This window comes from Scomber scombrus, chromosome 20 (genome assembly GCF_963691925.1).
Source record: "Scomber scombrus chromosome 20, fScoSco1.1, whole genome shotgun sequence".
Taxonomy (NCBI): Eukaryota; Metazoa; Chordata; class Actinopteri; order Scombriformes; family Scombridae; genus Scomber; species Scomber scombrus.
This window is the reverse complement of record NC_084989.1, coordinates 5871593-5888866: the sequence shown is the minus strand read 5'-3', so window position 1 is coordinate 5888866 and position 17274 is coordinate 5871593. Positions and strand designations below refer to the sequence as shown.

Genomic DNA, 17274 nt, shown 5'->3' with positions numbered 1-17274 from the left:
GTGAAATATGAAGCTTTAGACAACGCAAGAGCCAATAATCTGCTAATTCTCCGCAGTTTTTAGAGGACAAATTCACAATGACATCTGAAGTTCCCCTTTAAGACTGATTAGCTTTGACGTGAAAAGAAAGGCCAGATGAAAACAGGAAGGATGGAGAGCAGAGGTGAGAGGTAGACCTTCCTTTACACACAAATATCATGAAGGGGAACCAGTCATAAATGGTTGTGCAGTTTGTGTGTTGCATCACTATCAGTAAGAGACCGTAAAGGCCTATCCGATGGGAGATGTCAAACAAGCAGTACCTTCAATATCCACAGCTGTGAGAAGCAGCGGAAGAAGCAAGGAATGGAAGTGAGTCAAAGTTAGAGAAAATGCTGTATTAACAAAAAGGATGTGGAGAGAAGAGATGAAACAATAAGAAGACACCTACCAAACTCTATAGCCACATCATCTTAGAAAAGCAAAAGAAAAGACAAACACATGACAAAAAAAGAGTTAAAATCATATAGAACATCCAAAATTAAACCCTAGTTTAAATAATATATGCTATAGTGTTACTTTACGTATATGGTACACTAGTACACAATATTAGGACAATTCAAGTTGTGAGCTGAGTCATTTTTTACACAAAACTGACATTCTATTTAATTTTGCAATGTTTGTGAAAAGTGCTCAGCTCCACTACCACACTCTACTCGTATTACTATTGTCTATACAAGTAAAATTACTATTGGTTTGAAAAAAAGAAAAAGAAAAAAGACTGCACTTAGTAAGGTCCACCTACTAGCTTTTTAAAAACCTTTCAACTGCATCTTACTGTCTTCAGCAGCAGATAGAGTACAAGGTTTTGATTGATCCCATGTACCCATTTATCAGCTGACCAAAGTTCCATACTTACCATATGTCAGACGATGACAGCGGAACTATCTCTATGACAATTAAGCAAAATTCAATCTTATAGTGAAGATGAGATGCAGTTGAAAGCAGAAAAAAAATCAGTAACTACACCTTGAGTTAAGATTTTTTCTTTCTGTCAAACTGCTATTTCCACTTTGGAGAAGGAATGTTCACGCTCTATTAATTTAATACTAAATGTTTCTACTGCTTCTATTTTGATAGAACATTTATAGACATTGTTACCTAGCGACACACAGTCTGTGGTACATGTCTGTGGTGCATCCTCTGTGACTTTACAGAGAGAAAGATATTCAGATTCAATAGCCTCAAAGGGGCTACGAAAAATTGGTTCAGACCAAAATATTAAAGTGACAGGAGTGTGTTATATATTGAAGCATTATTTTTCATTTGAGCTACATTTTGAAATGGATCCAGATGTTTAAAAGTACCACCCTATAAGATGAAAAAATGGTAGCTGGGGCAGGTTTTGTGTATGTGTGTATGTTTGGTTTAGGATACCAGGAACATTTGGAGGCACTTACAGATGCTTCCTCCCTCGTCACGTCTTCCCATTTTGGCCAAACAAGGTTAAATAAAAACATAAAGAACAGCATCCACCGCAGTATGGAGCTTGCCTTACAGCGCCATGTTCATTTCCCAGAGCGCACTTCAGCTCGGGGAGGTGTTACGTCACGGCCGGAGCTAATGACTAGCCAAAACAGCAGTCAGGACCGATCACTGCAAAGGTTGTTTCATGCTAGAAAAACGTCAGACCTGAGAGCGGTAATTGTTTTGAAGTGTGGAGCCAAACGTGTCTGCCTTTATCTGACATCTTGTTTCACATGTTAGTGTTCACGGCAATGTTCCTACTGATGTTGCCCTCCTCCCATTTTTAACGTGACATTTTAAGTTGAACCAGCACCTAAACCACATTTTGGGAAGGATGAGAGGTAATTGCATGGGAAAGACAGAGGGGGAACATGAAAGAGGAAACAACAAGGATAATATGAGAATGATAAAGGTATCTAAAACCCTTCCAAGTGCTGCCATTAATACACTGTGGAAGGCTTTCATCTGGTGCCTATCTGCTACAGGAATGGTCTGCATTGCTTAATGGCCTCATACTCTAGCCTTGTACATCGACATTCCTAGTCTAACAAAACACCATGTGATAACGCTGTAGAATGTAAATTGACGGGACTGGACCTATCTGAGAACGCTTAAAAGACGGATGTGTACCCTTTGCCTTTCTCACAGTGCATTTCACTCGCCTGGCCAAAGAAACATTTTGAGAGCAGTGAGAGTCAGCTGAAGTCATGCCTCTGATGTGAGAATACTGTATGTGGATGGCCAGACCTGCAGCTATGGTGGCAGCCAAGCCTATCATTTAGAGAGCATAGGGAGCCATGGCCGCCCGGATTGCGGCCGCAGACTTTCTCAGACATTCTCAGCATGCAGTCAACCAGTCTACCAACAGTCGGCTAACCAGCCTGACTGAATACTTCATGGCCGACTCCTCTCCTGGTAAGGGACGCACGCTTAGGGGTATATCACATGTCGCCCACATACCAAAGATTCACCACAGAGGATGACAGATAGGGTGAGATGAGGGTAGCGCTGGAATGAATGGAAAGGATGGATGGCAAACAGAGAAAGATGAGCGGACGGATAATTCCTGTTTATTTCGATTTATTTTCGTGGTTCTGGCTGACACGTTGTAATCATCAATGAGATTTGTAAGGCTTGGAAACATGACAACATCTCAACTAAGTCTAAAGAGGAGAGAAACAAGAGAAGTCTGACAACCAGAGTGGTTGTAAACAAGCTAACGGTTTAGATTAGATTATTTAAACCAGTTTATTTGAAATTAAAACCAAAAGAACGCACACTCAAATTGTTGGTAATAATCCCTCATTGGATAAGAAAGTTGGCCTGTAAACTGTGATGGATGTTTGCAGCAGACTGTTACGGTTTCTCTTCCAAATATGTTTGGCTAACCTGCAGGATGGTGACACTGATTGGTTGTTTGTTGGATTTTACAGTTAGGAGCCGGAGCAATTTTTGGACAACCCTTTAGATAGGCGTAAAATGGTTGGTAACTTTTGCTTTTTACATGCAGTGTGGGCCTTTTTTGGATTCCACCTGGTTTTTGGAGCTGCGTGGCTTTTACTGTAACCACGGTCAACCATCCAGCTGTTTGTCAGTACTGCAAGACCGCTAGATAATCTCTCAGCTATCCCCTTACGAGGGAGGAAGAGACAAAGGAATGACCCCTAGTCAGCACCCTGTAAATGGGCCTGAGTTATGGGCTGATGTCACCCTCACAGCCAGCCAGCATACAGATGGCCTTCTCCTTGAACAAACTGGACCCTGTCACTTTCTCTCTTGTTCGCTATATCTCTCTCTTTTTTAAACAACCGACATGAGACCAGTGGAATTTTCCAGATGACACAGAGAGAGATCTTTGTCATGCATCTTTTGGCCTTCAAACGCAGAGATGATTATTCAAAGTCAGGATAAGGAAGTGAATGAAAGACAGAGGAGAGCTGGTCTGCATTAGAAGGCTGAGTTTATATATTATAAAAAGTTAACGGTAACTCCGCATTGCTGTGCTGACAATCGACCAATATGCAGGGACTTTTAAAGCGAGGGGAAAAAATAACAACTTGATCTGTAAAACTTTAAGGGTGGTCTCTGAACAGGTTGCCTGGGCCTAACCTTTGAGAATATAATGGAACTTTTCCCCCTGCACCCATCGCGCTTCCAAATCTACTCCCCGTGTCTGTAAGCGTTTAAAGTTGAAAAGTGAAATGGATGGATAAATCGAACACAGGGCCGGGTTCAGGGCCACTTAAGACCAATCTCGGGCGCCATTTCGAAATGGTTCAGTCGTTCGCTTGGAGAGGCAGCGAGAGAAAGAGGGATAGCTCTGTAATGTATAGAGAGAGATGTAGAGAGACCCCAAGGTGAGCGATAAGTGTGTCCACGTGTTTGGCAGACTGCGAAGCAAACCAAACAATCAGACAGCGGAGAGGTTCGCATGTCAGACAGGAACAGACATACTGTAAGAAAGCCCAGAGAGCCGTCAGGATGTTCAGAGAGAGCAGATGGGGAGGCTGGAGGAGAGCCAGTTATCGATGGAGGGGAGGGGGCTGGGGAGGGGGGTGTAAAAGGAGAGGAGGAAGGCCATTTTGACACTATAGATGTAAAATAGTTGATCTAACCCCTGTAGCCGATTAATAATTGGCCTAAACAGGACATTTGATGGCACTTTAAACACCAGTTTCAGAACTGAAAAATCCATCTAAAAAAGAAGCAAAAAGCAACAGTGAGGACAGGGATTATTTATATCTTGCAAATGTTAGGCGTAAATGGACACGGTTAAGCAATGTGCGCCGCAGCCCCTCGCCAAGACCAATATTGTTGTAGCCGACGGAGTTCCCGGACTGGAAAGAGAGAGAGAGGGAGAGAGGGAGAGAGAGGGAGAGAGAGAGGGGGAGAAAGTGAGGGAGAGAGAGAGAAAGGGACCCCCCTCCTCAATCACCACCTCTGTCCTCCGCTTGGTAACAGTGGGGTCTCCATAGTATCCTTCAATTAGGTTGTAGTTTATGGCCCCGGGGCCCAGCCAGGCCGGCCTTGTGCGGGGCCAGGATCCAAGCTTTGTCTCCCTCCATCTCTCCTGACCCAGCCACCGCTGCTCCACAGGGCCACATCTGCTACCGAATGTGACCCCATCCACTGTTTTCCCCTCCGCATCTATTCCTCTCTCCATCCATCCACAACCCCTCTTTACATTTCTGCATCTCCTCTTTTCAGTTTCTTTTACTCCCTTCACTTTTACTCATTCGACTCATTTCTTACACCCCAACTGGATCCAACATTTTTCTCTAATTAAGTCTTGTGTGTGTGTGTATCTCAGATTGAACAGAGAGTGAACTGTTATCATTCCCCAGTTATTCATCAAGTCCTGAGAGGGCCATGTCAAGGGACTTCCTCTTACTGCCACTGCACGCAGGCAAGTGCACACACACATATACACACACACACAACTAATCCTTACAGTATGTGTGACATTAGGAAGAAAGCATTGCTGGAGCTCAAAAGGAGACTTATGTTTCTTTGGTAGGGGCCGCAGCGAACTCTACTACATTTTACACCTGCCCTCTGTGCAGAGAGAGAAGGGGGGGGGGGGTTACAAATCCCATAAGTCATAAGAGGAACTGGGCCATTAAAATGAAATAGTAAGGGAACAGTACAGCACTGTCTGTCGAAAACTTTTTAGCAGGCTATTTTTGGCCATCCTGCACCATGTATGCCAGTATGCGGTTGAACATAACCAGGAAATGACAACTTCCATAATTCACCCGAGAGCTTGAATCTGAAGTAAAAGAGCCTAATGCTAAGTTTAGAGGTGGTCAGCGTAGCTCTGTCGGTTATTTCAGAGCTACATATTGAAAGAGTCACATTACATTAAGGGCTCACTGCCATGTTGAGGGAAACAAGTAGTCAAATGGACATGTCCGTCTCAAAGTGGTAATCTACAGTGAAAAATATGGGCAATAAGAACTAGGTTCAGGTTCAGCAGGGTCGTTGTGAGACGAGAGCAGACCTATAAAACCAATACTGCTGAGGCTTCATGTCTTTGGGATATGCAGAGTGCATGGAGGGAGGCAAATCTGTACGTTGCAGGAAAACCTGTGTGTACTCATTAGGGTAAGAAATGTGGCTGTGAATAGGAAGATATGTGTGACTGACAGGAGGCAGAAGGATAAAGTAAAGTAAGTAAGTCCTGCAAGGAGGCAGGATTGGGAAGGAACTACAGTAGTAAAGAACTAGTTGATACAGTATGACTTGCTTTCCGACCACACTTGAAGGGAGAGACATGGTAATTGTTTAATATGAGGATAACAGTGCACATTTTCAGAATGTCTCTCCAGGAGGGTATTACACTCATTTGTACATATGAAAAGTGACAGACATAGTGTAACAAATGAAAAGAAAATCAAACCCTGCTTACTTTCTCACCGCTATCATTTTCGGGACACCTGGCGTCAATGTTGGATTGTGGGTTTTGGAAAGTTACAGTTGTTGTTGGATGCCCCATACAGACATGGGCACTTCTGTTCATAGTATACCAGTGCCTTAAGTGTTGACTTTTCCCCCCCCATCTAATAAGTGATGTGAGTAAATTGCAGACTAAACTCTATGTGGGTCCGACTGGCACACATTTTCTAAAGACCTGCAGCAGCTATTGGCAGTGTGGGTTCTTCCTCCACGCTTACAGGGAGGCACACACACAGTCATATTGTAATCCTCAGTCACTAAGTACGCTGGATAGCCTTCTGTTCATGCACCGGAGCTCACCATATACAAACCAAATTGCTATTTGGCAGCTGTTGTAAATCATAATCGATGTATTTGTCATTCTAAAGCAGTTTGCCAGTAAATCTCTTATGGAGCTTTTCAGTCAGGTGCAGCAGAAAGTCCAAACAGTTGTGGTATACACAGCAGCCAGAGCAGGTGGGGGCTAGTCTCCAGAGGCCAGGGTTGTATAGACTTCTACTGCATAGTCCACAGCCCTACATCTCTTACTGGTGGGAATGGAGAGGCTGAACATTGTTGTTAAATGAACATTCCCATTCCAATGAACCAGTTGTTGGCTTCTTTTTGAAAGCGTTGTCATAATTGTAACTGATTGATTGATCACTTCTTGGTAAGTGTTGACAAGAGTTTGTACATTTCTAAATTCAACATTCAAGTTACCATTTCTATTAAATCTTTTCAAATGTAATCTGTAACCTGAGGCATCATAAATCATAAAACAATGACCTTGGTCATTCTGATCTTGACAATGAAGTACACAGACACCAGTAGATTACCTACTGTTTGGAATTGTATTTTACTATTGTGATACTTTTCTTTTTCACTGTATTGGTTGGAATATAAACCCATTTTCTTCTCTTCACCCTAAAACCAATGTATATATGCCATTCCTAATCATTTTTGCAGCCGTGTTTTTCCTGTGCAACCTGGTTTATGTCTTTTGTGTTAATTACGAGACACATAGCAATCTTTGATTTATAAGGGCAATCTAGCTTTAATCCCCCCCATTTCCTGATCCCCTGCAACCAGGCTTGTTATAGCACATTTCTGCTATGGCTTGGCTAGATTGGCCAGGGTTAGGGTTAGGGTTGGGGTTATTTTACAGGCTTGCATAATAAGGTACATAAATGTGTTCCACAGAGCAGCATTGAGCCTCTATCACATCTGTGGGTCTAGTATCAGATCATTAATCTATCATTAGACTCTGAGATGTGGAGAGGTGAGTAGGAAGGGTAGGCTTGCTGGTGTTTTGGCTGGAAGGTGTAAAGGCTCGGAGAGTTTTTCCAGAGGGCAAACCTCCTCTTTCCTCCCATTAAAGCCGCTGCATGACTTAGACCACATCAACACATGGAAAGACAGAGGGGGACAGAGGCAAGTGAGTCTGGCAAGAGAGGGAAAGAGAGAGAGTGAGAGAGTGAAACATGGAGCAGACGGGAAAATAAGGAGGAAGGTAAATCCAGACACAACACTTCCTCTGATGACAGGCGTGAAGCAGTGCAACCGTACAGTGGTGGTGGCCTCAGAGTGAAGAGATGAGTGTAAATCATTCAGCAGTTGTCCTGGCTAAGGTCACTAACTTTCACTGTTTGTAAGATACTATGTCTTCCCCTCGTCTCACCTTTCCTAAGCCCACCCACCTGTTGCAGTGGGTTGCTGTGTCCTGGTTTGTAAGGACCTAATAGAGCTATGATAATATATGCTTACATGATCGCCGGCTAGATGTCCTCTGGATCGGGACAGTTGCAACAGGTCGCCGCAGTGCAAATCTCCTGGATGAAGAGAGAGGAGAATACAGAAAGAGAAGGAAAGAGAAAGGCACAATAAAACCATCAGTTTTCATGACCGCATGGGGAATAATAAACACTCCCTGAAACGCTAGAGAGAAACCACTCTTCAATATCCACCAGCTTCATTCTTTCTGAGTGCGGTGAAAGAAAAGAAGGCAGATGAAGGAATGCAGAGGTGAAGGAAAAACATAACACTTGCTGTTGACACAACTTAAGGTTTAAATCTGAATGTTTGTGAAATGAGTGCTGTTCTCTCTCTCTCTCTCTCTCTTCTCTTGCTCTCCTCCCTCCCCTCTTTTTTATGCGTGTCTATTTTTCCTCCTCGGGTGCTCATGGATGATGCCAAGAAACTGCCCCAGCCTCCTGAGCTCTGTGTTGCACATCAAGTGCGGCCGTCCGAGCGCACACTGATGTGCGATTTTCCATCCACTTGCCGTCCAAAGTGGATCGGTACCAGCGCTATCATTTTCTGTCATTACTCATTTCGGGCCAGACATTGTGCGGAAATCCAGACTATTTTGGCAGTGTGGAGTAAGAAAAAAAATTAGGAAGGGGGTTGGGGAGAAAGAGAAAAAGAGGGTGAAACTTCTGTGACTGTGACAACTGTAAAGACAGTTGGGCAAGCATTGGTAAGAAGCAAAGGTAGACAGGAAAGGTTGTTCTAGTTGGGGTTGTGCCTTACCTCTCCTGGAACTGTTTGGACGGGATTAGGCCAGCACGGGGATTGGCTTCCCCCTCATGTTTGGCTTGCCACCATGTTGCATCATCTTGGCTCATGATCTGAAGGATGGAGCCCTTCTTGAAGCCCAGTCCAGCCTCCTTACACGGTATGGCTTTGTCGTCTTTTGGGTCGTAGTCAAAGAGTGCCCTCACAAACATCTTGACATACAGGAGAGGATGGAAAGGGAAGAAAACAAAGAGCTGGGTTGAAGGCACAACAGGAAAAAGCAACAGTTCACTGTAAATTACCTTTCCCTCCATTGCATGGAGTGTGAACTCTAAATCATCGTCATCATGGCAAACACAGAAGGTGCTTCACCAGAAGGTGCTCAGGGCGATTGCTCTATAAAGGTCATGGCAATCAGAAGTTGAAACCCGCAACTGCTGGCCAAGTTAGTCTATCCATGTTGTTCCATCAACACTTACAATGGTCTAAACCTTGTCACAGTCTGTGGTGAGATTTAACATCTCCTGAGTCAGAGACTCCAGCTGGAAGTGCTTTGTTCCATCCGCTGACTCTCTCTAATTCTTAACAAAAACTAATATCAGTATTATTTCCACACCGTGGAACAAACCAATGCCGAAAAAAAAGATTGTTTTCTTTCTTTAAGGAGTTGCTCTAATTCGCTCTGGCATTGGGGGTGGGACACACCTCATCAACACAAAAGAGGTTGGACCTTGTAGTGGAAAAATCTCTGACATCTTTTCCTGTTGGGGGCAGCAAGCTGCAACCTAAAGCACCTTGCTGCGTCTCCTGTCCAAATTGAGTGCTGTCACGATGAGTTATCACTCCTGAGACACCTCAGTACATGTGGAAAAAAGAGGGAGGGAAGAAAAGTGTATATGTGTGAGAGAGAGAAAACGTGGGAGAGGGAGGGCGAGATTAAGTTTTTCGATGTCTTACTGATTTAAGGAGTGCTTTGTGCCATGTACTGAAATTATGTTTCAGACAGAGATGTTTTGTTTGGGTCATAACTGCTGCTTTGGCTGCTAAACCCTCCATCAGAACACACTCATACATCTACATGCTAAGATGTACTGGTTTTCCTCCCTTGGATTCATTTTTTTGGCCCTTACATGTTCACCCACTTAGCTGCCCTTTGATGCATCTAAACTATCTGATGTAAGCGCGTCAGTTATCATCATGAAGGACTTGCTGAGTGTTTGGCACTTGCAGACAACATTTTAGATGGATTCCTTAAAACAGCCAGACAGATTCTACCATTACATGATGACTAAGGATGTAAGTGGCCCGCCCTGTCCTGAATGCTTCTGTTACAAATGCAGGGTGGGCTGCATTGTGAGTAATGATAAACCACCTTCGACCCTGGAGCTTAAAACTGGGGACTGAATCCAGCCTCTGTCAGCTACTGATAGATGAGCCTGTGAGAAATGGTGCATCAACACCCCAGTGGGTGAGAATTATGGTATGCTGGTGGAGTGACAGTTAAACCACCTCAAAATGGATGGCTACAAGCTGCTGTCTACTGGGGTAAAGTACATGAATGAGGATAATCTTGTCCAACACATGGCTAGGAATCAAATCCTTTTTTTGGTACCAACAGAAATGTGTCAGTAGTGTAGAGTAAACTATCAGGCACTGTCAGCTGGCACTGACTGTATGATTAGATTTGTGGTCTTTTTTATTTCATTATCTGATCACAGTTTCAGATTGAAATCTTAGTTCTTTCCAATTTTAGACTGTGTTGAACTTGTACAGCTGCTTGTGTAAAGACAAGATTTAAAGTGTAACTTAATACTAAATCCACTTTTGTGTTTGAGTGAATTATATGTGCAGCTAGTTTATTATACTATGATTCTGATCCCAGTTTCTTGTGTTCATTGCAACAGGTGATGTTTGCCTTTTTCCAAAGAAAATGAAATGAGTAATGCTGTTCTGCAGTATACAAAAAATTAGGGTTGTCGGTAGGTACTTTTAGGTATGATTACATACCTAAATTACATAGGTACTACCTAATAACATAGGTACTACCAAGTATCTATTCATGTTACCCCAATCAGTGCCAAACATCAGTACCCTGGGAGAGGGTCGTTGTTGGTAATTCAAATAAATATTGATACAAATCCCTCCTAGTTTACAGACACATGTGCCTTCTCTCTGCTTTATTTGACTGTCTTGATCACTTTCAGCTGTATCAGAGATGCGTTAAGTTATTGCTTATGACAACATTTCCTGCTGCTGCTTCGTATTAAAACCCTTCCGCTGACAAATTAATGGAAATCTTTTATTGCGAAGAAAATAAATGTGTTTATCACTGAGTTAGTGGAACTTCATTGGTGGTGCTATTCTTCAATAAAAACAAGTTGAGACAACAAGATCTGGAAATATTTGAAGCTATTTGTTTAGCGAATCAGTTAGAAATACTGCAGAGAGGACAGTACAAGCAGAAACAGCCACAGTGATGATGTTTGATGAGGAGCTGCAGACGACAGGCGTGTAGCACTATTTAGGCAAACAGTGCCTCTCCAAAGGATACTCTGTTTATTATTTGTACCATTGGGTACCAGAACCAGTTTCAGTTAAAAAGTGAATGGTACCAATCCGCACATAAAAACTGAAATCACCCCCAAAGCACAAGTCAACATTACATTCACTGGCAGTAAAATCAGTGTTGTGCACGTTACTGGAAAAATCATCAATTTCTACTAAATACTCATCAGCAAAAGTTCGATCCACCATTCCTTCTGCCCACATGCTGATGTATCCTTGACCAAGACTTTTAACCCCAAACTGCGCTCGATGGTAACACCAGTAAATTACATTGTAGCTCACTGCCATTGGTGTGTAAGTGTGTGTGTGAATGGTTGAATGAAAAGCAGTTTGTAAAATACTGCAAATAATTACTATGACTACTAGTACTACTCTACTAGTAGTAAAGCATTACAGTGATACATATCCTTCTTACCACCACTCTTATCTCTTATTCTGCCACTTTCTATTGCTTCTTCTGCATCTGCTAAGCTAAGCTAGCAGTTCAAACATGCAGGTTCTAAATCGCCATCTGGTGGTACACTTGGGAGGACTGGAGTGGCTGTGACTCTTATCCATGTTGGCCAGTAAAAAGCTGACTGAAGTAGACATTAAAACTATCAACTATCAACAAAGGCGATGGCCAGTAATACAAACGCTTCCCGCCCTTTGAGTTAGATAGGCTGGATGAGATGTGACAGAGCTGTGAGGGCCCATGGGACAATAGTGTCAGTAGTTGTGGGGTGACTAAGAGTTCAGGGGTGCGTTTTTTGGTTTGAATATGTATTTTGAATATGTGAAGTGAGTAAGTTCAAGTTAAAACTACCTGTCATGTTGCTCTTAAACATTAGAAGGTTTATATTTCTACAAGTAAGTTATTACTAAGATGGAAATTTTGGTATTGTACTGAAACTCAGGAAATGCATCGGCACTCATACTGACTTTCAAAGCATTACCAGCCCTAGTCTACAAAGGGCCTGTATCCCCTTCTCATTACTACTTTTATGACTACCCATTTTCCTTTTACATACATCATTTCTTCACTGCAGCTCAAAAACAATGTTCTGCATCCAACAAAAAGGTATCATGTTGGACCAGAGAAACTTTGCCTGTTTTTTAAGTGGATTGGTGTAACACAATCAACATAACGATTAAGCCAGGATAGGATCTACCTTTGGCTCCTTGGTTTCCGTCTCCTCCTTGATGCCGGGAACAACTTTAAAGGTAATGGCCCCTTGTGACTGGGCCTGAATATGAGGAAAGACAAGACAGATAGTATAGGTTAGGTACAGATGGAGGAGGTGGAAACAGCAGTCATCTGCTCTGCAAATATCTCATAAAGCACCTAATCCAATGAAAGTCTTGTAATGCAAAGCACTGTTTGATTTTTCAACAATGGAAGGGTTATTAGGATTGGATGACTGTGTTTGGCAGGGACAGAGTGTGTGTGTGGGGGAAAGAGGAGGAGTGTTGAGAGCAATCATCTGTTCCGGAGGCCTTTATGTCTAAAGAAGGCCTCCAGAGTTTAAGAGACTCTCTTTCCTCTCAAGTCGTCTCCCCTGGCAGAGTCCAGGCCCATGACAGAACTCGTTTGAGGCCTGCGGCGGAGCCTGTTTGGACGAACTACATAGCATCAATCTCATCCAGGGGGACGATGTGGCTCAATGCATGTGGTCTAAAGGCCAGGAAAGACTTGTGCTGAAAACCGAACACTGGTCTTTCTCTACAAGGATGGGAGGCACTGGGTCCTGGATGAGTTAGGGATAGTTTTTGCCATCACAAACAAGGGATGTTATTTTTGCCAAGGGAGTGGAGCTGAAACACAGGAGAAAGCTTTGGACAGCATACACACATACACACACACACACACACACAAACAGATGAGGCTTACCAGAATACGAATGATTTCCTCTGGTTTCTTGTCATCCACAGGGATTCCATTAACCTCTTTCAGTTCATCCCCAACATGGATCAGTCCTGTGACACAAACAAAACACACACACACAAAGTTTGCATATCTAAAATCAATCTCTATCTAAAAATATTAAAATGTTCTAATCTCGTTGACATAATTTTCTTGTGATATAACCTGAAAATCTTAATATAAGTGAGCTACTGTGTAAAAGTCCAGCACTCACAAAGCTTGAGGATGTATACAGTACACCAGATTAATGTTTATCGTCATGGTGGCATTTGAGATTGGAAAAGAATCAAAACATTATTGTCAACACATGTGGAAATCTGCCTTTGGCTTCACTGTGGCAGAGCTGAAAACAGACTGGACACAATGAATACAAAATCAAACAGAAAACATGTGGACAACATTGCAGTGTTTCTCAGTGAACTTGTCATTTGTGGTCATATTTATAGAGAGGAAAGGTATAATTTATGACAGAGAACTGGTAGATGCCTACTTTGACACCATGCACACATGGTTGAATCCACATAAGACAGAAGAAAAAAAAAAGGAGGCGGAACTGACCACTTCTGTCTGCTGCCCCTCCTCTCATGATCCGGGCCACGAGGATAGCTCCTGTGTGTTCGTCGCGCCTTATCGTCGCTCCCTACGAAAGCAATAAAGAGCAGAATTACCAATTGGGTGCATTGTAACTGCACTAAATTTCCAAACTACCTAAAGTCGCACTGTTCAAATGGATATAATGACACATAATGACAGTAAGAGTTATCTGATCAAACTGTACCTCTGTATATAGGCATACATTAGGCATACTTTACGTTCAGTGCTACCTAAATGGCTGATTTATTGTGAATACCTGAATACTAATTCTTTTTAACAGGGAACTGAGCAAAACTATGGTGTCTTAGTAGGGTGGTGACAGGTTATACATACAAAATGATTACATAGTGCAGGTAAAAGCACTAAGTTCAGTTTAAAGACTATGCATGTTATTAAAAGTAGGGAGTGAGGACCTTTCTTATGAGATCTGAAAGAGTGGGTAGATTTGTGTCTTAGGACGTTTTCACACCAACAGCATTTGGTGCGTCCGCACCAAATTAATCGGCCCGAGACCACCAAATAGAGGTGGTTTCGATCCGCACCATCTGCTGAACTCCGGTGCGGTTCCGGTGGTGAGAAAGCAACCTTATTTAAAGTATGAATCGGTCATTCTCTGCAATAGTAGCTTGAAACAGATAGGGATAAGGGGCGAGGTACTGTAGACGGTATTAGACAAACACACAATACACAAACACAAAGTCATTGAGGCCCTCTCAACCCTCTTTAATATTCAATCAGAAAGGCACACAGAGAAGAGTGCGGTGTTTCAATATGTATTTGAAATAACAGAGTTCAGAAGTGATGCATTTAATAATAAACCCAAATAGCCTTTTCCTTTTACAATAAAACAATGGGCTTTATGGGTGCTAACCTGTCACAGCCCACCCACAAACACCACTTAGGCAGTAGCCTGGCTGGGATTTAGGATGGAGGAGAACAGCACACTGCAACAGCATGTGTGGTGTCATCCTCACTTGGGCTAGATGACCTGAACCAGACAGATGCGCCGTCTAGTCGACACGTAGTTTGTCGCGGCTGCAACTCATCCTTCCACCCATTCCTACCTGCTATTCCCATCATCCCCAAAGACTGTTTTTGTTTCTGGTATAAAGAAAGGAACAGGCTCGGAGCCTTCCTCGCCCCACTCAGCAGCCATGCTTTATTTCAGCTGTCCTTAACCATTGCTGCCCAGGTTGACCATTGATGTGCAACAACAGCTCACCATGTGTCACGCCGCTCCGGTTTGTCTCATTCTCTGGCTTACCTTCCTCCAACAGGCCCAAAGTAGTTGAGGCTGCCTCCATTAATGGGGAGTGCAGGAGGAGATATCAAAAACCCCTGCTCTTCAAAGACCAAAAGGAGACTCTGTTTTGTGCCACTTCGGCAATGCCATTAGCATGTCATCTTGGTTGTTTTCACAACCTATTCACACCTAATGGTTTTCCTCCTAGATAATGGTTTCCTCAAGGCCTTTTGGGGTAGGTGTGGAGATGAAAACGGGGGAAAGACATCAGTATAAGACAGTGGTAAGGTCTGCAGAGAGTTGCAGCCCTAATAGAATAATTGGGCTAATTAAAGAAACTTGAGAGGTTGCAGTAGGAGAGAAATCAGTGTAGCAGGTCAGCAAGAGGGGAAGGCACTGTCAGACCTGGTATCAGGGTTACATATAACCCCTGAGTGTGACTTAAAGCAGCTGTCTGTGATGCAATGGCCCCCAGACAGACAGAGAGGCCTTTTTGTGCATGTGTCTGAAAGAATAGAGCTCTACAGGGAAAGAGACGGACTGTGACAGACAACAGGGTGAGATGGGAAGTCTGCAGGAAATCTCACAGGAGTATTCAGACATGTGGTCATTAACTTTTTGTTTCTACTTCTTTTTCTTTCTGTCTATCCTTCTTTTGCAAACTGGCTGATGGCCAGTAGTATGATGGATGTTTTTATTGCGTCCCATGGGGTCTTTGGTGGCTGGTGGCAGTCTAAAGGCTAACTAAACAGCAGAGGCAGCCTTGGACTCAGAGTCTGTAACGACAATAGGCTGTCTGCACAAACTCAACAGAGTTACTCAACACCGCATGCCTGTGGCTATCTATGGATTCTGCTCTCATATGATGTAAACAGTGGGGTCTGATGCTAAATTGAAAATCTCAAATATTTTCATGTAAAAATGGAAATAATCCTGGAAAGTTTGAAGATTCAGAAACAAGAAGTTTTGACATGTAACATGGAGAGGACATATCTAAGATTCTGCACTATTTCTAGGTCAGAAAAATTAAGCAAATTTGTGGCACTGACCAACTTAACTGACAAAAGGTCACATTTCATATTTCATCACTTCCACTGAAGGATCTCGATCTTTATTTGGTGCTTGAAACTCTGGATGGTTGATTTGATTTACTCATCAGAGACTAGATACATATATAGTTTCCAGCAGATCATTGCTTATTAAGTAGCACTATGATAGAGGCAAAAATGGCATCAGGTCTCAGTAAAAGTGCAAGAAGAAAAATTGTTATTCTAAGCAAAGAGGGCCTTTCTCAAAGTCAAATCATGGCTAGACTAAAGTTAATAATAAAATAATAAAATAATAAATTATGTTTTGTGGAAGTCTACTGTATTAATCATGGCTGTCAACACATCATCCATCCCCTCTGGAAGGATTCCCCTCTGGTCAACGCCTCTGGACTGACTGCATGTGTTTGTACCTGCTGCGGCTGGTCCTCCTGTTTTTGTCACTGGTTACAGCAACCACTCAACACCCTGCCTGGAACAATACCAAAAAGGGTCCTTTTGTGCAAAAGCCAGGAATGGCTCTGATTTAGTCTGAGTAATCCAGCGCTGTGTCTCTCTATTGTGATGTTAACCTGTGTGATAGTTAACGCTTCACCTAACTTGTGTTTTTGGTGTGTGTAATTTGGTAGGCCATGTTAACTCATTTTAAGCACTTGTTTAGTGGTTTTGGGATCTAGACAGTAGGTTTCCCCTTGTTTGTAATTTTCACGTTTATTACTTTGGCACCACACGTAGAGGTCTGACTGTCTACTGAACACTAGGCCCTGGGGGTGGTTGCTACCGTGTGTTTTTATTTCAGCAGGTAAGAGCAGTGCAGCCAGGCAGGTTTTTATTTCAGCTGTTTTCAGCAATAGTCAGTCAGTGGGGATCTCTTGGCTTAGGAAGCGTATGTTTGCATATGTTTGTTTCATTGATTTGATGCCACCCGCAGACATCTTCCTTTGTTGCTTGCCTCTGATGTTTGAGGTGTTCAGTGCTAGGCTCCATTTCTATTAATTGTTTTGTGTTTAACTATTTTGCAATAAGCTTGTAATTTTCACTGCTGGTACACTTAACAATGAATGGCAGTGTTGGCCCAATCACATCAGTGTTGTGTTGCATCCTTTATCCCAAGACACCTGCAGGGTTGTAACAGGGGTCATCAGGTTTTGCAAAAACTTGTGGAGTCCATGCCAGCTCGAATGCATGTTGTCATTAAAGTAAAAGAACATACCAAATACTAAGATATTCTGAAATTCATGTAAATTTTTCAAACATTCAACTTTCCACACAAACTGTTAAGCTGATATTATCATTTGTTATGATGAAATTAGCATTGTATTTGGAATAAATGCAAGTATATATAAGTATCTTGACAAGTGGTCTCAGACTTTTGAAACATATGGCTTAAATCACATGTTGAAACCCTGATGCCATTTAGAAACACCACTTTTACAAGTTTTATTGCAAGTGGCAATGGTGATTATAGA

The 17274-nt window shown here is 42.6% G+C and overlaps 1 protein-coding gene across 4 annotated transcripts in view; it reads right to left on the bottom strand.

Annotated features, from left to right (window-relative positions):
• Positions 1–17274, bottom strand: part of mpp7a (MAGUK p55 scaffold protein 7a) — a 135442-nt gene that overhangs the window by 30106 nt on the left and 88062 nt on the right. For all 4 annotated transcript variants that reach the window (XM_062441539.1, XM_062441538.1, XM_062441540.1 and 1 more), the window contains 5 exons: positions 13481–13562; positions 12890–12975; positions 12171–12245; positions 8470–8666; positions 7705–7769 (listed from right to left, as the gene is read on the bottom strand). In XM_062441539.1, the coding sequence (XP_062297523.1) occupies positions 7705–7769; positions 8470–8666; positions 12171–12245; positions 12890–12975; positions 13481–13562 (505 nt within the window). The remainder of the gene's footprint in view (positions 1–7704; positions 7770–8469; positions 8667–12170; positions 12246–12889; positions 12976–13480; positions 13563–17274) is intronic.